General features: G+C 45.8%; 1 protein-coding gene across 1 annotated transcript in view; it reads right to left on the bottom strand.

Annotated features, from left to right (window-relative positions):
• Positions 1-14,633: 14,633 nt before the first annotated feature.
• Positions 14,634-22,857, bottom strand: part of RHCG (Rh family C glycoprotein) — a 34,016-nt gene continuing 25,792 nt past the window's right edge. The window contains exons 6-11 of the mRNA XM_033167688.1: positions 21,776-21,913; positions 19,726-19,862; positions 18,886-19,010; positions 16,982-17,055; positions 15,843-15,936; positions 14,634-14,824 (exon numbers count right to left, since the gene is read on the bottom strand). Coding sequence (XP_033023579.1) covers positions 15,865-15,936; positions 16,982-17,055; positions 18,886-19,010; positions 19,726-19,862; positions 21,776-21,913 — 546 coding nt within the window. The 3' untranslated portion in view covers positions 14,634-14,824; positions 15,843-15,864. The remainder of the gene's footprint in view (positions 14,825-15,842; positions 15,937-16,981; positions 17,056-18,885; positions 19,011-19,725; positions 19,863-21,775; positions 21,914-22,857) is intronic.

Here is a 22,857-nt window from a genome sequence, read left to right as displayed (position 1 = left end):
GGAAGAACAAGCTCCCTTCCCATTTACAAACACTTTCCAAAACTGGTTGCCTGCAGTACATTTCTATTCACCCCAGGCAAACATACAAGCACATATTTACAGGTCTTGGGCTCGTTGATGGGGGATGTGACATCATTCCCTTGATTTAAAAAAAAATACAGCAATTTGAACATAGAAATCATGTAGGAGGTTGACTTTGGGGAAGGTACGCCGACTCAGACTCAGCTGCCTTGAAAGCCCAACATGATGGGAAACTTGTTCTCTCTCTCCACCCCCCATCCTATGAACAACCTTATATACCAGAGAATCTTTATATTTGTCAAGCAATAAAACCAGTTAGGTTCAGGACTAGGCTGGAGGCAACAGACTGTGGTGAGTGAATGCTCAGAATCATGAGATGATGGCAGTAATCAGGAGCAAAGTATAAGTCACCGCCAGGGATTCAGAGAATTCCATTGGAGCCAGAAACAGAAGTGGAAATCCCCACAATTCACCTGTTCATCAGAGGTTATGTTACATAAATAATTGTGTTATTTACAGCATTGTTTTTGACATCTCCTTTCCACTGAAATTAATCAGAATGAATTGCATAATTATGCAATTGGTCACAACAGATAGCAATATAAATATTGTTTCTAGCAGAAGCAAAACTGTAGCAAAACAGAAACAGCACCAGTTGTGACAAACTCAGAACAGGTTATAATGCACTTTTGTGTGTTCTTTTCATGCGTTTTTATGCCCCTGGCATGTGCTGCTTTTTTGTTGTTGTTACACATCACTTGACTGGAGAACTGTATTGAAAAATTCAGATAAGGGCAACTTTTTTGAAGGATGGTTGTGATTTTTCCTCGCATGTTTCTAACAGTGTGAATTTGGTAGATCTGCCTTTAAATGCAAACTGAATCAAACTTCTCCTCCCTTTTGTCCATAGTAACATACTTAGTTCCTTCTGTGTGTGTGTGTGTGTGTGTGTGTGTGTATTCCATGCATTAACATTCAAGGTGGTTGAACTGGACCAGAACAAGGAAAGAGAGTAGGTGGCAATTAATGGGCTATTGTACCATAAATCAGAACCTCTTCCCTCACTCAGTAGGAATTCTATAGTCTTCTTCAGCCCTGCAATATTAACGCTGGACATTCTCTTCCTCCTCCTGCTACCCTGGACCACTCCCAAGACCCTCAGTGATCCCAGACGACAAACTTCGGGCAAAAGCAATTACAAAGAAGCCAGTTTACAATCTTACAGGAATATTTTGGGGGGCAACAACAGCAACAACGCAAGCCTTGTTTTATCACAGCTTCGAAGAGCAGATATGTAAAGAAAGAGTTCTATGAGCAAAACTCCCCAGAAGTCAAAGGTCAGCTGCAGGATTTTCTGACGGGTTCCTCACTAGTACCCAGGCAGCACAGTTCCACTAAGCATTTGCAATAAGCTTGCCTATAGATAGTTTTGGTGATTGCTGCTGTCTTTTTCTTGACAGAAGTGTCGATAATTACTGTCGCCTGCTGCTTTGCATTGTGTTTGATTGATTGATTTTTTTTAAAAAAAAATAATGGTTACAGCTTTTTTGTTACGGCTTTTAAAATTGTTACTATCTATCCTGAGATTGCAGACGTGATGGAGGTTGAAATGTAAATTCAAGCAAATAAACAAATATGTGCATGGGTAAAAATACATTAAAGTTAGAAAGGACTTTGTTGACTTTCCATAACAGAAACCTTATTTGTATGTTGTAGGAAAAGAAGCCCAGTCTTCCCCTGTATCCTAAAAGCCCTCATTGGATAAGGAGGCATCTGATTGCTGAACCGTTACACCCAGGTGTTTTGATGAATCATAGAAGAGTTGGAAGGGACCACAAGGATAATCTAGTCCAACCCCCTGCAATGCAGGAATCTTTCACCCCATGTGGGGCTGGGCTAGAACCCATGAGCTTCAGATCAAGAGTCTCCAGAGGCAGAAAATCTAAATCAGGGATAGGGAACCTTTTTCTATCTCATGGCCGCATTCCTTTTTGGCCAACCTTCTAGAGGCCAGAGACCAAAGTGGGCAGAGTACAAAAGGTTCGCTTCTGCACTTGCTCACACATCTGCCGCTCTTCTCCATTCAGGGAAGCATGAGGTCTTATCAGAGTTCAAGGGCACACCAGCCTGAGGGCCACATTCCTTTCTGGGCAACCTTCTGAGGGCCACATACCAGTGGCGGGTGAGGCCAGACTCAAACATGGGTGGAACAACAGAGGCAAATTTTACATTTGTACAGTAGGCTACTTTCTGCACCCACTCACTCACCTCAACCGGTCCCCCTCCTGGGATACAAAAGCCCAAGGACACAACCGAGATTGGCAGTTACACTCAAGGAGGGTGCAAAGCAGGGACAGTGGCTGGGGAAGTGGGGAGCCCCCTGGAATCCTGAGGGCTGGAAAGAGGGGCTTATAGGGCCACATTCAGGTTTACCACTCTTGATCTAAATGGCCCCCTCAGTTGGAATCCACAGTGCAATCCCCTCCCACTCTCTTGCACAGCTCCTGTTTATTTTAGTAGGAACTGTGCAGAAGAACTGCCCGGTTCTCTGTAGGGACAGATCTATCTAGCTGTCAAACTGCACTGCTTTTAGGGTTACCCTGAAGTTCCCCTTCTCCCGCCCGGATTTCTCGTGCTCGGTTTTGTACGTGTGCACATTATGGTCGGGTGGGAGGTGGGATTTGCCAGCAGCAGATCTGCACAATAACTCCAAGGGCCGGCAGCATCTCCTGAAGTGAGGAGGCCGTGCTTCTCACTCCATTAGCACATGAATAAGGAGGGGAGGGGGGGTGGTTGGGTGGGAGCAGAAGGGACAAGCCCCCACTGTCCACTCAAGCAAACAATTTGGCTAGTAAATTGACATAATTACAAGGGGGGGAGCGAGAGAGAAGGGGGAAAGGACCCCCTTCTTCTGTGCTCTAGAGGGCCTGACCCCTACTGAGTTACTTAGACCCTTTGTGAGCCATGGTGCTAGGTACTGATTAGAAAGCATATGTCCTTTTCAAGGGCTCTAAGTCAGTGTTTTTCAACCACTGTTCCGCGGCACACTAGTGTGCCGCGAGATGTTGCCTGGTGTGCCGTGGGAAAAATTGAAAAATTCAAGAGAATTACTTTATATATAGTCAATATAGGCACAGAGTTAATTTTTTTAACATTTTCTAATGGTGGTGTGCCTCGTGATTTTTTTCATGAAACAAGTGTGCCTTTGCCCAAAAAAGGTTGAAAAACACTGCTCTAAGTGATTGGCTGCCTTAATCTGATTACACTTTTTTTTACAGAGCTTCTTCTGAAAAGGTCTGGAGAGTCTTGCAGACACACTGCTGGGGAAGGATCAGCAAGAGGTGGACACACGGGCAAGGGCCCATGCAGAGATGCAACGCCACACACACACACACACACACACACACGAAGGAATATGACTATTGACATAGAATCATAGAAGAGTTGGACGGGGCCACGAGGATCATCTAGTCCAACCCCATGCAAAGCAGGAATCTTTTGCCCAAACTGGGGCTCGAACCCATGACCCTGAGATTAAGAGTCTCATGCTCTACCAACCGAGCATGTGCATGCACATCCATGTATTCAGACCCACATGTACATTTATGCATATATACGCCTGTAATTGTGCGCACAAAAAGAAGTATGGACACAAGCCCAAGGCAACTGCCATGTGCGCACCTACATATAAGTTAAGCATGTGCATACATGCAGTCATATGCCCACCCAGGCACAAGAGACACAGAGAGCTTGCCGTATGCGTAAATCAACGTCTGGTACAAAGAGATGGAGGCAAAAAGAGATTAACATTCAAAGTTCTATGGCAAAATCTACATAAACATTACACAAGGCTGATATTGTGGATCACACACCTAAACAGGTGCTAATGTGCACTCAGAAGCACATGCAAAAACTAGACATGCCCCCTTCATTATGCACATAAATTGAAGGAGAGGTGTAGCTTAGATCTATTGACATATATGCAGATTCTCACAGGGCCCATAATTCAGTGATAGTGCATTTGCTTTGCATTCAAAAGCTCCCTGGTTCAATCCCTGGCATTGCCAGATAGTGCGCAATTTGAATGGGAATGCCCATCAACTTTGTGGGGCCCCGCCCCCTCAAATATTTTATTGTGGGGGCTGGAACCCCCACAGCCCCTAGAAGTTGACTCCTATGATCTGGGCCCTTCTGTCTGCAGAGGAGCACTATTTGATGTCTCCCATGTTACATGTTACAGAGGTCTGATTGGCCTCAACCAGAAATTGGGCATTTCATGCTGTTGGTGCCCTGCTGTGGAACCCTCTTCTAGCAGAGATGTGGCAGGCATCCTTGCTTGCGATTTGCAGTTGTCTCTTGGATACAATTTTTGTATGCTGACAGGTTCATGCAGTTTAAAAACTTCCCTAAGTAGCCTGTCATTTTAATGATGGCTTTGTATTGCTTTTAAAAGGTTTTTACGTTGTTGATGTTTCGTGAGAGGGTGGTATGTAAACACACACACACGCATCTATCTATCATCTATATCTATCTATTATCTATCTATCTTTTAATGACTACTTACTGATTTTTTTTATTGCCTGTTTTGATTTTGTACTTGTAGTTGCTTAGTTCATCATTCGCTGCCCTGCAAACCTATTGAAGGGTTCTCTGTGGTTTTATAAGCATAAATAAAGCAAATAAGGAAGGGCTGGTCGAACTGGACATAGGTGTGTTCATCTACTTGAGGGCTGCGCAGGACACAACTTTGACTTCCATGTGTGAATGAGCCATCACAGATCAAGTACCAATGGCTACCAGCTCAGATCACCTCCTCAAATGCAGTGGGGGTCATTTGCACATTCAGCTGTGAGCCCCGAAGTAGTCCCAAACAACAGGCATACCTTAGTGGAGGGTGGTTCACCTCCTAGCCTCATTTGCATCCAATCCAGTGGGTGGCGAGGGATGTGAAAATATACCCATTTCAGTTTCTCTCAGTTTCTCATTTTTTCCAATCCTAAATTTGATTCTTCACATCAGTCTGTACCTTTTTTAAGGCAAACATCCTTGTGAAAATTCATCAACATTTCAGTGCGAATTTCTCCTAAATACACATATTTTAGATGCAATTTTGCCTAACGTTTTTGCAAAGCAAAATACAATGCATTTTTGCATGTCATTTTCACTAAAACAGGCAATTATCTGCACAGGTTATGCATTTTTGTACACATTACTTGATTAGAGAATGGCATTGCAAAATTCAAAGAAGCACACATTCTGAAGGAGGCCTGTGCTTCGATTTGCGTATTGTTTTGGAGGCTGCTAATTAAGAAGGTTCAGCTTTAGATGTGAACCGATCTGAACCTCCCCCCCATCTCTAAGGGTGACACTAGCTATGAGCTTGCTTCCTCCTCCTCCTTAGTTTCAGTGTTGCCCTTAGAAGAGCTTAGCAGGGAGGAGGGGGAGGCAAAACAAAGACTTGGTGGTTCTGCCTGCCGTCGCCTCTGGCTCCCCCTACTGTTGGACTCCCTGCCTTGCGCCCAACCAGCCCCAATGGGCACCAGCCTCCATTGGCAAGCATGTGTGAATATCTGACCTGTTACTCTCATGCCTACAGGGATGAATGCGGCGACACTTCCCCCATAGCGCAGTCCTTGTTCTTAAAGGGAGGCTACTGATCTGAATGAGGGCCTCCTCTGTCTAAGTAGCTCTGCAGGGATTGGATCATGATCTAAGCCCACCCGCCTGCCTACTAACCATAGGATTAAGGGCTGCTGTTCTCTGGCCCGCCTCTTTCCCCGTTCCTGTGCTAACTAACATCATCCCCTGGGGTAAGCTACCATCTTTACATGATAATTTTTTTAACCTCATTTCTGCTTCTTGGCCTGCCGCTCTCAGGGGATTAGCTGCTAGGCTGGGCCCGAGAGCCTCCTTGAACGTGGCTTGCTTCAGCCACCCTCCACCCCCCCATGGGAACCTGTCTCAGGACAGCTTCGGTCAATGGCTTCATCCCTTCGCATTCAATTTGTACCTCCTAATCCCCCACAAAGACTAAGGCCCCAAGGTTTCAATGGCTCCTTTTCCCACATGCCTCTGGTCCCCCCCGTCCCCTCCCCACATGCACTTTGCCCTCCAAAACAGGATAGACTTTTGCTCTGTACAACCCTCGACGGGGAGGATACTTGCTTTTCCACTTAGACTCATGACTGGCGTTTGCTAGGGAGGAGGGGGAAGGTTGATGGGGAAGCGCCAAAAGTAGACTGAAGCCTCAACAAATGAAACTCCACGGTAAGTTCGGCGCTTAAACACCTTGACTATTGAGGGAGAAATTCCTCCCTTCGCCAGGGTCAAGGGAACCCTTCATGGCAAGAGCTAGCGGAGGCTGACTTCATAATTACACACATTCATCAAATGTTTCCTGTGACTTGAGAGTCTGGGCATTTCCCACCCTTGATGAAATATTAAAATGGCTTCTCTTAGACCCAGCGGCTCCCAAATTCGTTGCTGGGTCACACTGGTCAGTTACGCAAGGAGCTGCTGACAAAGCAGCCATGTGTCCAGCTTTACAGGGGACGGTCCTCTGGCAGCTTGGGATGGGTGCATCTGTCACGTTTTACAAACTTGAGTTTAGTTCTCCACATTTGCACATCAGCTTGTACAATTACAGTTGTACCTTGCTTCTCAAACAGAATGCATTCTGGAAGTCCATTCAAATCCCGGAACCATTCAAAAACCAAGGCACGGCTTCTGATTGGCTGCAGGAGTGTCCTGCAGCCAATCAGAAGCTGCGGAAGCCGTGCCAAATGCTTGCCGTCTGAAAATTGTTCACAAACCAGAACACTCACTTCTGGTTTTCGATTGTTCGGGAGCTGAAATGTATGAGTACCAAGGCGTTTAGCAACCAAGGTATGAATGTATTTAAAAACAAGTCCTTGTGAAAATGGATCAACCTTTTAGTGCAAATTTCTCCCGACATACACATTTTTGTATGTTATTTTCACTAATCTATGCATTTTTTATGCACACTTTACCACAACATACCTATTTGTGTACACATTACAGTCATACCTTGATTCTCAAACTTAATCCATTCTGGGAGTCTGTTCGACTCCCGAAACCGTTCAAAAACCAAGGCGCAGCTTACGATTGGCTGCAGGAGCTTCCTGCACTCACGCGGAAGCCGCCTTGGATGTTTGGCTTCCGAAAAACAGTCGCAAACCAGAACAATTACTTCTGCACATTCAGGAGCTGATTTGTTCAGCAACTAAGCCGTTCGGGAAGAAAGGTTTGACTGTACTTTGCCGGAGACCTACATTGCAGAATTTGTAGAAATACAAAATTGTAAAGGTGGCTGTGTTTTGGTTTGTGTATTGTTTTCTAAAGTGCAAATTAGGCGATTTGCCTTTAAATGCAAAACTGAAACATATTTCTACCTTACTGGCACAGCCACCTATTTCAGGGATAGGCAGATGGTAGATCAGGATCTGCAAGCAGATCTCAGAGTGATTTGAAGCTGATCAACAAGGATTTGTGAATCCCTCTTGTTGGGACAACAGCAAGAATGAAGCATGTCTTGTATTGGAAGGGCTGTCCAGTTCAAGTCAAATTTCAAGATACAAACCCGAAGAAGGGAGGGTGACCAGCTGGGAACAGGGCTTGAAGTTTCCCTTTAGCAGGGAGAAGAGTGGATCGCAGACTGAGCAGGTATAAAAGTCCCCTGGTTGCAATCTTCCCCACTAAAGGTGTGATGTGCTGCAATTTTATTTAAATTATAGTTATTACTTCTATATGGATGCATATAGATTAGCATGTGCAAATTATAAATCTGTGCTCTCCTTTGTTTCTAATATACATTCTTCTATGCTGTTATCACAAATATGTACATTTAAAAGCACATTTCCCCCTCACGTACACGTTTTTGTACACATCATTTGGTTGGAGAACTGCATTGTGAAAAGTGAGAACTTCAAAGGATAGGGTCACCTCAGCTCATGCATTGTTTCAGGACGTGTGAGTTAGGGAGTTTTGCATTAAAATGCAAGCTGAACCAAATTGCTCTCCCATCCCTAGCTGGGAATTAAATTTCTGAATGCTTTCTTGTTTCAAATAACAACAACAACAACACTTCCATGCAAGCAGAAAATTAGCACAGCAGAACCTTCTCCCTACCCCCCTTTTTTTTACTTGCAGGGGATTTTACACATCAAAAATGGCATTTTGCACCTGCCATCTGAATTAGCATACAGTCCCCTCTATTCCCTCAGGATTCTGCAGCCTCGTTCGATGGCACTTGAAGGCTAGATAAGAGACTCTTCATTGGCGTCTTGTCTGTGTCTGATCTCACTTTGCCCAGGTCTGACATGCAGCTGCCCAGATTGTGGATCAGAACAGAAAATAGTAGTGCTTTTCTTTGTCCCTCTCTCTCTTACACACCCACACACCCACACACCCACACACACACAGGGTGCATGTGCAGAGGGCATGATGGGTTCATTAAAAAAACCTCTGCTCTAATGTCTCCTTGGTGAGAAACAACTCAGCAACGTTGTTAAACCAACGTGGCTTGTCCAACCTTTTGACCACTGACCTCCCCTGGCCTTTGAGTAGGCCAGCTGATAAAATCCTTTAAAAGAAAACAGGGCGTAATGTTGCTCGTGTGGGGACAGGAAGCAGAGGAGAGGCAGGTTTGAACCAAATTTACACTCTAAACCCTGTTCAGGGCGGTGGTCAAATTACAGATGGAAATGAGACAGAAAGGGCGGAAAGGGAAATAGAGTTCATTGTGAAAACAGCACTGCTGTATTAGGAAGATGTTGGCAACCTGTGGCCTTCAGGATGTTGCTGGACTATCACTCCCATCATCTCTGACCATTGGCCATGCTAGCCAGGGCTGATGGGAGTTGGAGTTCAGCAAATATTCTGTAGCCCGTCCCCAATCCTTGCTATATTGGACCCACTGTCAAAGAAACAGCGACATGTGAAAAAATGGGATGTCCCGGTTATCCTGGGACAGTTGAGGGGTATGCAGTAAGTGCTATTAAACACCAGTCCTTCTCAGAGTAGACCCATTGAAATTAAAGGCCCCAGTAGCACTATACATCCCAAGCAGTATCATACCACTTTAAACAGTCATAAGAATCTTGGGAACTGTAGTTTGTAAAGAGTGCTGAAATTTGTTAAGAAGCCCCTATTCCCTGGGGAAAGGGATTGGTTGTTAAACCTCTCTGATAATTGTAGCTCTCTGAGGGGAACAGGGGTCTCTTAACAAATCTCAGCACCATTAACAAACTGCAGTTCCTGGGATATTTGGGGGGGGGTGCCCTGACTGCTAAAAGTGGTATAATAGGGCTTTAAATATGTCGATATATGGCTTAACACTCTATTTTCTCTGTGTTAGTTTCCATGCTGATAGCGGGCACACACAGGGGTTCATGAGCTCCCTGGTGTGGAGGGGGCTAGTTCCTTGGCCAGTAATATTTTAGAATAAATTGGCTGGCCCTTTCTTGCCTGAGCAGAGTCCAGATCTAAGGCCACATTCATGCACCCACTTTCTGAGGTCTTATTAACTGAGAATTGTGAGGGCAACCCAAGACTGATTAAGAATGTGATGTTGAATTGCCCGGCATTCATCCTCCAGAGATGACAGAGGTAAAGCCCCCAATTAGCCGGAGGCACATTTCCTAACTGGAAAATCACTAGGCACTGATTTGCTCCTCAGTTCAGTAAGCAAAGCTGAGGGCTTGTCCACACATCCCTTCCCAGGGTCAAATCTCCGCTTAAAACCTCAGTGTCCAAGCCCCAGAGCTTTCTCCATGCAAACTTGCTCTCTAGTGCTCAATCGGAGCAAACGTCAATTTGGGTTTTTGCTGTTTGCTCCAACTGAGCTTTAAAGGAAATAATAAATGAAATAAAAAGGCACTTGGACACAGAACTTTAAAGCATGGACCGTGCCTGGAAAAAGTAGAGGAAAGATACTCTTTTGTGTAAGGCTGAGCTAATATTCCCTCCCCAGTTACCCAAAGTATGGTCCCCACCTGCAAAAGAAACAGGGACCAACTTTCATTCTTGGGGAAGTGGAGGCATTCATTTTGATCTGTGTGGAGGAGGTGGTTGCTACTTATGAGGAAGTCCAGCCTGTGTAAATAGTCTCACTCTGCTTCCCACCGTCCACACTTCCCAGAATGCCTCTGGGAAAGATGTGACGTTGCTTTCTTATTGCGCAGTTTTGGCCAATGCACACTTCCTTTTGGCAAGCGGCTTCTCCTGATATACGCACTCTTGTAAACATCATTTGGTTGGAGAACAGCATCGCAAAATTCAGATAAGACTTAAGAGCCAAGCAACCAACTTTGATACCTGAAGGCAAGCAGTTCAGCAAGCAAACCATCCCTTGATTCTATTCCCTTAAAACTACACTTCCCATGACTTTTTTTAAAGTGGCATGATATGGCTTTAAAATGTATAGTGCAGATGGGGCCTTATGGCATCTCTTTCATGCTATAGCTGCCATGCAGCCAAAATTAACTGCCAGCCAGGGATGTAGGCAGTTTCCTGACTGTTGCACCCTTAAAGAAAAGTTACCACAGGTCAACTGAAGCCAGACCGTCCTGGCTGATCACAGCATGCCGGATCGCCTTCGTCTCCAATTCCCATGCCGTGCGGTGGGAACTTGTCGCCTTTGCCGCCACCTCCCCCCCCCCCCATCCTCACAAAGCAAACTGTCCAATTAGAACAGGGTCTCTTTGCTTCCATCTTTGCCGACAGTTAATTAAGATGCGGTTGCTGGCAGCAGTTGACAAATCCCAGGACCGTGTTGTAAAGAGGTGTGTGTGTGTGTGTGTGTGTGTGGCTTTATCCAGCACGAGAAATGAGGGTGTTGTATCCTAAGGGGACATGCACAGCTGACGTTCAACTCTCTCTCTCTCTCTCTCTCTCTCTCTCTCTCTCTCTCTCTCTCTGCTCAGGTGTGAGAAGTACAGGCAGACACAGCGAAGGACAGACACTTTCCCCTCTCTCTTTTGAATCTGGTCTCCTTTCCCACCCCACTTCTTATAAAGCATCACCTCCCTGTTCCTGCTTCCTTGCTCCAAACGCTCCCTTGTCTGTTGCCCCAGATCCATCTTACTGGAAATAGCCTGTGAAATAAGTCTATGTAGCGATAACTGAAGTCGCATCACTAAGACACTTCTTTAGATGCCACCCTGATTTCTCTATCTCAAGATCATCCTCGCTATTTTGCCAGGACGGCAACAGTTTCTCTCAAGTATAAAGTATACTTTTCAAGCTCGCGATCACCTACCACCAAGGTGTTGTTAGGGATGGACTAGCGGGTGCCAGTCTTGGGCCCCGTCCATCCCAGAGGGACCCACCCAGCCCAAGGAGCTCCCAAAATCCAAGCAGCACCATGGCTAAGTGGCCTTTATTTTTCTTTTGAGTGTTATGCTTCCTTCAGCAGCACAGACCTCTGGTGCTGGCTTCCAACTCGGCAGCTGTTCCAGGGACACCTGTCATTGTGTAGTCATCAGTGAGTTTCCTCCTCCCTCCCAATCCCTTTTCCTTTTGTGTCATGTCTGTTATATTTAAACCTGATGGAAGGAGCTGTCTTAAAAGAATCATCTATGCAAGCTGCTCTGGGGGCCTCTTTTTTTAGCTAAAGAGCAGGGTAGCAATGTGTGATATCCAATATAAAGGTAAAGAGACCCCTGACCATTAGGTCCAGTTGCGGACGACTCTGGGGTTGCAGCGCTCATCTCGCTTTATTGGCCGAGGGAGCCGGCATACAACTTCCAGGTCATGTGGCCAGCAGGACTAAACCGCTTCTGGCGAGCCAGAGCAGTGCACGGAAATGCCGTTTACCTTCCCGTCGGAGCAGTACCTATTTATCTACTTGCACTTTGACGTGCTTTCGAACTGCTAGGTTGGCAGGAGCAGGGACCGAGCAACGGGAGCTCACCCCGTCGCGGGGATTCAAACCGCCAACCTTCTGTTCGGCAGGCCCGAGGCTCTGTGGTTTTACCCACAGCGCCACCCAATATCCAATATAGACCCATTGAAATTAGGAACTCGCATTCATTATTTTCAATGGGAATACTCTGAATAGGACTAGCATTGGATTAAAAACAAATACAGTTTAATTGACTTCATGCCCCCTCTAATATACAGTGCTAAAGGCCCCCCCCCCCAGTGTGACACTCCCTGCCTTTCTATAGAGCTTGTAACCAGGAAAAACCATTCCAGTGGTTCTCTCCATACCATCAGGTTTCTGCTGTGTCCACTACATCTATGTTCTTAGTTTACAGCAAAGCACTTCAGTCCCGTCCCGTCCCCCCCCCCCCATCATGGCTCAGAGGCTTCAAGAATTAGTAAATAAACAGCTACACATTGTCCCCTTTTCCACAAGTCTCTGGCAGGTGCATTTGACCCTGTGGCTCTTTGGACGACTGCCATGTCGTACTGTATGCTCATTGCCATGTTCAATTCTGTTCCGGTTTGGATGATCTGGGACATTTACGCCCCACCCCCATTTATGGGGCTGCCTACTAAGCATCTTTTGAAGGGATCCTGAGTGGAAGGCAAGAGAGATGTTGCATCGTAGTCAAAAGGATGAGCTAACACGGTGGGACAGATGGGACCTAGCAAGCAGAATAGGAACTCTGGAAGCTGCCTTAAACTGAGTCCGACCAATGGTCTGTCTAGCTCAGGGTTGTCTATGGGCATAGCCAGGATTTATCTGTGGGGGGGGGAGGGAGGACACCCACCTATCACCACCCTCTGTCTGGCTCTGTCTAGCAGATTCGGAAGGAAATGTCTCAGCAACAGTGGTTTTTTTTTACATTTTTCTTTGGACAGCAAGTGCTCAGGGGAAAAAATGTCAAAATATTTCTACTTTTAGTTAAGTATTTATATTTATTTACTTGGTGGGGGGGCAGCTTCCCCCATGCCCCCCGCCCCAGCTATGCCCATGTCTATGGGCAGCGTTACTGCAGGGATTCAGGCAAGGTTCTCTCCCAACCATAAGGACAGAAGGAGAACCTGCTGGATTACGCCAATGGCCCATCTAGTTCAGCATCCTGTTACCACAGGGTTCAACCAGATGCCTTTGGGAAGCTAGCTAGCAGGACCCAAGCACATAAAAACTTCTCTGGTCCTGTGGTTTCCAGCAACTGGCATCCAGAAGCATTAATGCCTCTGACTGTGTGTTGGCAGCCCTACTTGGAGATGCCATTGGGGAACTGTGAGGGGAGAAACTCCATCAGGCAAGGCCTTCTTCCACCTGCCTTGCCCCACCCTCCAGTCTCTGCTTCTCAATTTGTATTGTATTATTTCACGCACTGTGGCCTGCCGTTGTTTTACTGATTGTAGTTGCAAAATTATTTATTGTAATTGTTAAGAGTGGGTTTCTGTTTAATTTTTATATGCTGATATTATTATTCTATACTATTCTAATGGTTGTTGAGTGTTACTTTATTTGATGTAGGCTGATTATTTTAAAGCTATTGTCACATTTTTGTATTGCATTAGATTGTTATAAGGTGTGCATTCTTGGTTTCTTCAGCTTGTAAACCGCCTTGAGTATCATAAGATAGAAAGACGGTATACAAATTAAAAGTGATGATTATGGTGGTGGCTGAACCTGCGACCGTCTGCACGCAAGGCAGATGCTCTACCACTGAGCTAAAGGTAGTGCCTTTGCTTGTTATTAGAAAGAAAAGAAGGGAAAACAAATCTGAGGGTACAGTCTAGCATTAAGCACTTTTAATATCCACTGATTTCAACAGGAGGGATTTCGACAGCATGCGTTTCAAGTCTCCCCTTCTCCAGCTGCATTATCGCAGATCTTTCAGCACACTAATCACACGCTGGCTTTCGGAGCCTTGAGCATTTTGGTATTCCTGACCCTAGACGCTGCCACCGCGAGTGGGTCCGCCGCGCACTTAAGAGATGAGAGGGCATTTGAAAGCTCTCTTCCAGATTGCCTCTGGCTCAGAAGCTTCCTAGAGGGCGAGGGATGGAAGCAGAGAATCTCAGGCCAATCTGAGGAATATGAAGGGGGCCGAAACACAGCATTGCAAGCTCTCCTCAGATCAGCTCCAGCTTGAGAATTTCCCAGAAAAGGGGATAGGGGGTGGGAAATCAGAGGGGACACCCCAAGCCAATCTGATAGATGCATTATAAGCCACTTTTAGGAGAGCTACATATTCCATCATTATTCAAGCTTTGCCGCCTAACAATGCAGAATGCCTGGATGATGAGGGAAGGAGAGAAGGAAACGACAATCTTCTTCCCCTCTTCTTTCTTCTGCTCATACCATTTCAGCTCTAGGCACCTTTAGATGGGGGCTAGTCAGGGGAGCTGTTGTGGACAAGCAGGGGAGGCCAGTAATTCTCCGGCTGAGATTTCAAACTGAGACGGTGAATACATTTGGGGCTTGCAAAGCTCACTTCTTCTTTTTAGGTGATCTTTCACAAGCTCTGCAGCTCGTATCCAAGTCCTGAACTTGGGGGAACTTTGCTGCCACTTCTAACCACATAATATTATAGATTTCCACTTGTCTTTGCATGCAGCAGGAGGATGTAAACACTCTCTTTCTTCCAGGCTAATGGTGCAAGATGCAGGAAGAGAAATAATCATAATAATAAGGGCACAATATATTCCATGAAGAATCTTTGCACCCAGACAAATGATGGTAGCAAATGTTACAGCTTCCAGAAATACCACAAACTTCTTGTGTACTTGAGAGTGTAGGAAATTAAACAAGACAAAAACCACTCAAGGAATTCCAAAAGGAGAGGCTGGTTATACTGATCTGGTTGTCTGCATTATCCTACAAGAAAAGAAAAAGAGAGGCTCGTGTGTAAAGACAGCGGAGAAATTCCATTAAGTTTGCAGTTATAATTCACTCTTTCCAAAATAATACAAAAACAGAAACTCAGCCATCCTTTGAAATTCTCTGAACTTTTCAGGGTAGATCTCAAAGTAACGTGTACAGAAAGGCATATAAATGCTGGCCATTGGCTTGAACAACAAGGGTTTAATTTGATTCGCATATACTAGGGTGAAGTATGCATGAAAATGCATTATATTGGGGAAAACCAGTAGGTTTTTTTCTGGGGGGGACGCAGGTGTACGCATGCCCCTAAACATTTTTGTGAATCTAAGGTTTGGCCTCAATATGAGTAGGAATATGAGAGTACCCCCAAACATACATTTATTTATTTATTTATTTATTTATTTATTTAAGGGGGGAAGCACTGGGGGAAACTGATTTGCAAAAATGAGTCCATTAGGCAAAATTGCATCCAAAAAAAGTGTGCATTAGGAGAAATTCACGCAGTTATAAACAACTAATTTAAAACCTTTTAAAAACAATTAAAACCAACGATAAGCTAAAAAGTCAGACTAGAACACATGTCAATGTTCTCCATGTCTGGACACACTTGCCTAAAGAGAAATGGTTTTAACAGGCACCAAAGAGAGCATATTGAAGGCACTTCCGAAGTGCGGGTTCTGTCACACTAAAATATCAGTTTATTACAAATGAGTGGAAAACTTTATGTGGCACTTGTAATGGTGCTGGTTCTGCAGATTGAAGAGGATGATTGAGCATATATAGATAGGTAAGGTGAACTTCCATGTAAATTGGCCCCAAACTGTTAGACGAGCTCAGATGAGATTGTGTGTGCAAGGTGGGACTGGGTGAGATGGTGTACAGGTTATGTATACTAGGAGAAACCTGAGTGAAAATACACACGTAAGATTTCCTGCAGGTGAACTGAACTTAAGTCTTGAAAAATCTGAAATTGTCAAGATTCATTTGTCCCGAAACAGGGGTCCCATTTTACCCTTGGCATTGACTCCAGTGGATTAAGGGTCTGTCACAGGCTTCGCGTTTGAGTCGTTCATACAATACAGGCTGCCCTCTTCATCCCCAGGCACCTGATAAGACGAAAACATCTATTAGGTCCCAACTTATTTATTCATCATGGTTATTTGTAGCTTTCATGGCTCTGGAGAAAGGAGAGGCCCGGAAGGTGCACAAATAGGAAAAACAAAACTGCTATACAATGAAGTCCTCATGTGACAGGGAACAGCACCATCTCGTGGCTTAAGGAGGCTTGCTTTACTTTCCTCACAAGCCTTAGATGTCTTGGACTACAACTCCCATCAGTCCCAGTCAGCACAACCTGTGCTCACCGAGGGTGATGGGAGATGTAGTCCAAAACATCTGGAGGGCAAAAGCTTGTCAAAAGGCTGATCCACACCAATATGGTCTGCCTAGAACTGTAGTTGTTATTAGTATGGATAAGAATGGATAATAAGAACAACAATCTACATATTCATTGAGTTTTGTTTACTGGATAACCTGAAATATAGACTGAGTTTGGTCATATGTTTGGTAAAGGGAGAATTTTGCATCAGAGCAAATTTATTTATTTCTTATCCCACTGTTTAACCACAAATGGCTCCCAGGGTGGCTTACATATAATGCAAGCAAGACAGTCCCTACCACAACACACAAAGAAAAAGGAACAGGGAGGGAAGAGGAAAATTAAAATTAAAATTCAGGCACCCATTTCCAAACAGTTGTTCTTATAATAACCAGCTGGCCCAGTTTAGGGGCAGAGGTTTAGCAGGAGCATGTGCTAAATCTGTCTGTTGCATAATCTAGCATTGCTCCAGATAAGATTTGACTTGCATTACATCCAAGTTGGGAACCTGTGGGCCTCCAGATTTTGTTGGACTACAAATTCCATTATCCCTGGTTATCGGCCAGGCTGGCTGGGACTGATGGGAGTTTGAATCCAGCAACATCTGAAGAGTTACAGCTTTCCCCTGCCTGTGCTAGATGCCCCATGTTCCAAATACTCAGCAAGACAAAAGATGATTCCACACTTTAGAGTTGTGCATCAAGTCAGCTGAATCAAACTTTGCAAAGACAGAATCCTTCAGGTGTCTGAACCTAGAGGTCTAAATCACTTACTTCCCAGTAAACATTATCCTCAAAGCAGTTTTCATCTGTGGGGTCTCCAAAGAAAGGCAGTTTCAAAATGCCACCTGAAGGAAAGATAACAGAGCATGAAGTTCATTCTATTATTTTTATTTTTTTATTTAATTTATATACCGCTTATGTGCCAAAATGGCTTCTAAGTGGTTAACAACTGTGTAATTAAAATGCACGGATTATGAAAACAGCTTTAATTAAAAAATAAAAGAGAGCCCCAGTTAAAAAGCATGGTAATTAAAACAGTTAAAAATAATTAAAGCAATATGACACACACCTCAGGGCAATACGGTTTTTCATTACAGTCATACCTCAGGTTGCGTTCGCTGCAGGTTGCGTTCATCACGGGATACGAATGCACCAAACCCAGAAGTACCGGAATGGGTAACTTCTGGGTTCAGCGCTCCGCACATGTGCAGAAGCACAAAAATTGCGCTTTGCGCATGCGCAGAAGCGTCGAATCGCGCCACGCACATGCGCAGACACGGTGCTTCAGGTTGCGCTCTGCTCATGTTGTGAACAGGCCTCCGGAACGGATCCCGTTCACAACCAGAGGTACCACTGTAGTCCCCTAGCTGCAGTTTGGTGTGGCAGGCCAACTAGAAATCAGGGATGCAGCAGAAATTTGATTCGGTTTCATTTGTTTCATGCAGCCATACTTCAGGATTTGCAGTTACCTGAATTTGGCGATGTAGTTTTTCAACGTGTTTACAAACATGCAGACATATTAGGGGACTAGATAGAACTGAACATATTAGTGAAAATAAAACGTACTTTATTAGGGGATATGCTGCTTGCCAAAATGTGTCTATCTGTCAAAAAGTCAAAAAAAAAAAGAGTGATCATGAGATGAGAAACTCCTCAAGAAACTAATTTTGGGCCCAAGGCTGTTTGAGGAGTGACAGGTAACAGTAAACTGAATTATTGGAAACATTACAAATAGGTTTAAAACAAAAAAAAACCCATACCCCAGCATGCCACAAGATGGCGGTAGTGAAACGCCACAAAGAACCATGAGGCTAAAAGTGTAGGCAGTTGCTGGGAAAAGACAGTAAAGAACTCAGAATGGTGGCGCAGGGTGGACTTTCAATACCAAGGAAGCAGAAGGACATTTGCCATTGCAGGCCCAAGTCAAAGCCTGATCTGACTTAACACAACCTGAGCTCCGTGGGTCAGTCACATAAAAACCGGTCCTGAAACACCTCCATTGGCTCCCAATACATTTCCGAGCACAATTCAAAGTGTTGGTGCTGACTTTTGAAGCCCTAAACGGCCTCGGCCCAGTATATCTGCAGGAGCGTCTCCACCCCCATTATTCAGCCCTGACACTGAGGTCCAGCTCCGAGGGCCTGCTGGCAGTTCCCTCCCTGCGAGAAACAAAGCTACAGGGAACCAGGCAGACGGCCTTCTCGGTAGTGGCACCCGCCCTGTGGAACGCCCTGATACCAGATGCCAAGGAAATAAACAACTATCTGACTTTTAGAAGACATCTAAAGGCAGCCCTGATTAGCAAAGTTTTTAATGTTTGATGTTTTATAGTGTTTTTAACATTCTGCTGGGAGCCGCCCAAGGTGGCTGGGGAGGCCCAGTCAGATGGGCGGGGTATTATTATTATTATTATTATTATTATTATTATTATTAATTATACAGTTGGCATTCCTGTTTGGCAGATCAGAAAGAGACAAAAAGACTCATGCGACACACAGCCTGAATTCCGAGTCAAAATGGAAAGGCACATTTGGACTCAATCATGACTGGCATTCTCCAGAGTCTTAGGCAGAGGGGTCCCTTCCCATCACTCGCTTCCCGATTCTTCTCCTTGGAGATGCCGAGGATTGAACCCTGGGGCTGTCAGCATTCAGAACTGTGGTTGTACCACGCACCTACGACGGCCCCTCCTGCCAAGGCCATGCCCAACGATACAGCGATGCCAGCTGCCTGGAAGCCGCCTTGGACGCTGGGCGTTCTGTGGCTGAAGTCTCCCGTGAAGTCAAAAGCACGGATGAGCCTGCATGGAAGGGAAGCAACAGGGGAAAGGAAGGGCAGTCAGGCATGTTCAGAGAGAGAGAGCCAAAGTCCTTTCAGAAGCGTCACCGTTTTGCCAATGCAAAGTTCATACTTTCCTCAAAACTGTGAGCTTTTCGTTAACACGTGACGATTCGGTTACACTTCAATCAGGGCTCGGAAATCCCAGGCCCTTTTGGCCTTTTTGCCTGGCCCTTGTGCCTTGCATGCCCCATACCAGCCCTGCTTTGTGCCCAGAATGTTTCAACTTGGCTGAACTGCACTCTTGAACTCTGATAATAAACTCTTTGCATCTCAGGAGGAGGGAATAAGAGAGGTGAGTGTGCGTCGAAAACTAGCCTGCTGTACTAGGGTAAAATTTGCATCTGTTGTTCCGCCCACATTTGCCCCCAGGCCCCGCCCACCACTAGTATGCGGCCCTAGGAAGATTACCCTGAATGGAATGTGGCTCTTGAGTTGAAAAAGTCTACCAGCTTCTGCTAAGTAACAAGCATTAAAATAAAATAAATAAAAATGCAGGTGAATCACTGCCATAGTCAAGTTTTAGCCCCTTCATCCCCCACCCCAAACAAAACACACCACCCTTCAGCATACCTGTCAACTTTTCCCTTTTTTAAAAGGGAAATTCCCTTATTCTGAACAGGATTCCTCACAAGAAAAGGGAAAAGTTGGCAACTATGCCCTTCAGAGATACTCACCCTTCCTTCCCGTAGACTCCTTCAGTCGCAGCGGCAGCCGTGACGGCCCCCACAATGCCTCCAATCAGTCCTGGCATCCCATGTAGGTTGTGGATACCGCATGTGTCTTGAATACGCAGCTTGGATTCCAGGAAAGGCTGGCAGGCATGCGGGAAGAACAAAGCATTCAGAAGCAGAACCCGAAACACAGTGTTGCAATGTGGGGTGCTCCTGTTCATGTCCCTCTTGTTCATGTCCCTCTTCTAGAATTCTCCATTCCATGGACGCCACCACACACTGGTTTTCTGTTCCCAAATAGTCAGCCAGTCACTGCTCAGTTAGCTATTTCAAGGTTCCCTCTCCCTTACGATGCTTGTCTTTAAAAATAAATAAATGTTGTGCTTCAGCAAACCTCGAGGTTCCCTGAAGCCTGCCAGTACCACCTCCTTGTGGTGAAGGTAATGCTCTGGCTACATAGGGATTCGTACCTGTGCCCCCCCCACCACCAGCTGTTATTGGTCTGCAGCTCCCATCATCCCTCACCATTGGTCATTCTAGCCAGGACTGATGGGAGATGTAGTCCAATGACATCTGGGTTCTGCATGCCTAGTGTAGGGTAGAGGTTAAAGGTAAAGGTACCCCTGACTGTTAGGTCCAGTCGCGGATGACTCTGGGGTTGGGGTGCTTTACTGGCCGAGGGAGCCGATGTTTGTCCACAGACAGTTTTTCCGGGTCATGTGGCCAGCATGACTAAGCCGCTTCTGGCGAACCAGAGCAGCGCAAGGAAACACCGTTTTACCTTCCCGCTGAAGCTATTTATCTACTTGCACTTTTGGGCGTGCTTTTGAACTGCTAGGTTGGCAGGAACTGGGACTGAACAATGGGAGCTCACCCCATCGTGGGGATTCGAACCGCCAACCTTCTGATCGGCAAGCCCTAGGCTCAGTGGTTTAGACCACAGCGCCACCCGCGTCCCAGGGTAGAGGTTAGGCACTAGGAAACCCAGGTTCAGATTCCCACTTGGCTAAGTAGTTCACCGGGGGACGTGGGACCTCTCTGCCTAACCAACCTCACAGGCTTGTTGTGAGAATCAAATGGGGGGGGGAGCCATGTGTTCTGCCTTGAGCTCCATGGAAGGAAGCCAAGATATAAACATAGTGAAGAAATAAATAGGCACCAAACCTTCTACATATTGCCAAGGACTCTGGCACATATTAGAGATCTACTGTGGGCAGAATATTGGAAGCTTCCAGTCCACAAGTGCAATTGAAAAACTGTCATAAAGCACGTAGGACCAAAGGATCGTGTCACTTGTGGGACATTTCACAATATAGTGGCATATTCGGAAGTGCAGGGTCCTTTCATGATAGGCACAGCTATGCACCCTCACAGCCACGCCCCTTCTACAATTATACAAGCTTCTAAACATATACAATAATCTGATAATAAGGGGTGCATTGCAACATAGGAGCCGATTTGTAGGAGCCGAAGTAGTTTCACTTCCCCCAGTGCATTTTTGAGGTGGCCAGGCCCCCTAAATTTTCAGAGGACATTTGGCTCCACCCCCAGCTATTCGAGAAATTGTATTGTACCTCCTCAATCAGCTGGAGAAGCTGGCGCAATGATCAATGCAGATCTCCATGTGTTGCCTTTAAGCTAGATCTACTATTTTCTAACAGGGACACTGGTGACGCTGTGGGTTAAACCACAGAGCCTACGGCTTGCTGATCAGAAGGTTGGCGGTTCAAATCCCCGCAACGGGGTGAGCTCCCATTGCTCGGTCCCTGCTCCTGCCAACCTAGCAGTTCGAAAGCACGTCAAAAGTGCAAGTAGATAAATAGGTACCGCTCCGGCAGGAAGGTAAACGGCGTTTCCGTGCGCTGCTCTGGTTCGCCAGAAGCGGCTTTGTCATGCTGGCCACATGACCCGGAAGCTGTACGCCGGCTCCCTCGGCCAGTAACGCGAGATGAGCGCCGCAACCCCAGAGTCGTCCATGACTGGACCTAATGGTCAGGGGTCCCTTTACCTTTACCTTTTACTATTTTCTAAAAAGACTCAGAGGTGCCCTTACCGTGAAGTAGACAAACCCAATGGTAGACACAATGCCACAGATAAACCCAACAATGAGGGAGCCATATGCAGTCAGCATCATTTCTGCCGCAGTACCCACAGCAACGCCGCCTGCCAGGGTGGCATTCTGGATGTGGACCTGCACAAAACAGTAAATTCAGCATTCAATAATAATAATAATAATAGTAATAATTTTTTTATTTGTACCCTGATCGTCTAGCTGTGTTCACGAAAGAACCTTAAGGACCACCATTTACTGCACGAGGCTTCCTGTTTATTGTGGTGCACTTAGGCCCAGGGCTGGTGCCCTTCACACATTTTGGACTCCAACTCCCAGCATCCCGGATGGTTGTCCACTGCTAGCTGGGGCTGATGGGAGCTGGAGTCCAGCAACATCTGGAAGACCATGGGTTCCCCATCCCTGTTTTACAAGGGATGGAAGTGAAACTCACATTCCTCATCTCTCACATTCTGGTACATACAATCTTAGGCTGTGTACATTTATACTTCTGAAGTACAATCAAAGCACCTTTTACCCCTCAGTCACAGAATCAAATAATTGTAGAGTTGGAAGGGATCGGTGTGCTGCCCCTACCGCTTATGCCTGTGGGATGTAGTCCACTGGAGCAGTCAAATGCAACATTCTTTGTCTTCCTAGAGTGGACATAGACAGGGGGATGTTGAACCAGCCAGTTGAACTTCCTGTCCCACCTGGTCTGGAGCATCCTCCCCCTGAATGTGACCAGGTAGGTGGGAGTGACCCTGGCAGACCCCACAAAAGGTCCAGTCACGCAGCCATCCTCCTCTTTTGGTGCCTTTTACTCTCTTACACTGCACTGTTGGCTCTCTGCCAGCAGCACATGGTTCCATCCTTACAATACTGTAAGCCACACTGTATCTGTATCTGTATCTGTATCTGTAAGCTAAAGCCTGCCTTCAGGGATCCAACTGTGAACTGAATGTGAGTAAACCTCTTCCTACTTTTAAAAGAAGCTTCTTGTGTCTTTATTCTTTTTAGGAGGGAAAAGGGGGGACTTACCAGGAACAGAACCCAATCTGAACAAAGCCAGATTGGATTGCTTA

The sequence above is a fragment of the Lacerta agilis genome, chromosome 13, assembly GCF_009819535.1.
Source record: "Lacerta agilis isolate rLacAgi1 chromosome 13, rLacAgi1.pri, whole genome shotgun sequence".
Lineage (NCBI taxonomy): Eukaryota > Metazoa > Chordata > Lepidosauria > Squamata > Lacertidae > Lacerta > Lacerta agilis.
This window is presented reverse-complemented; position numbering and strand designations above follow the sequence as displayed.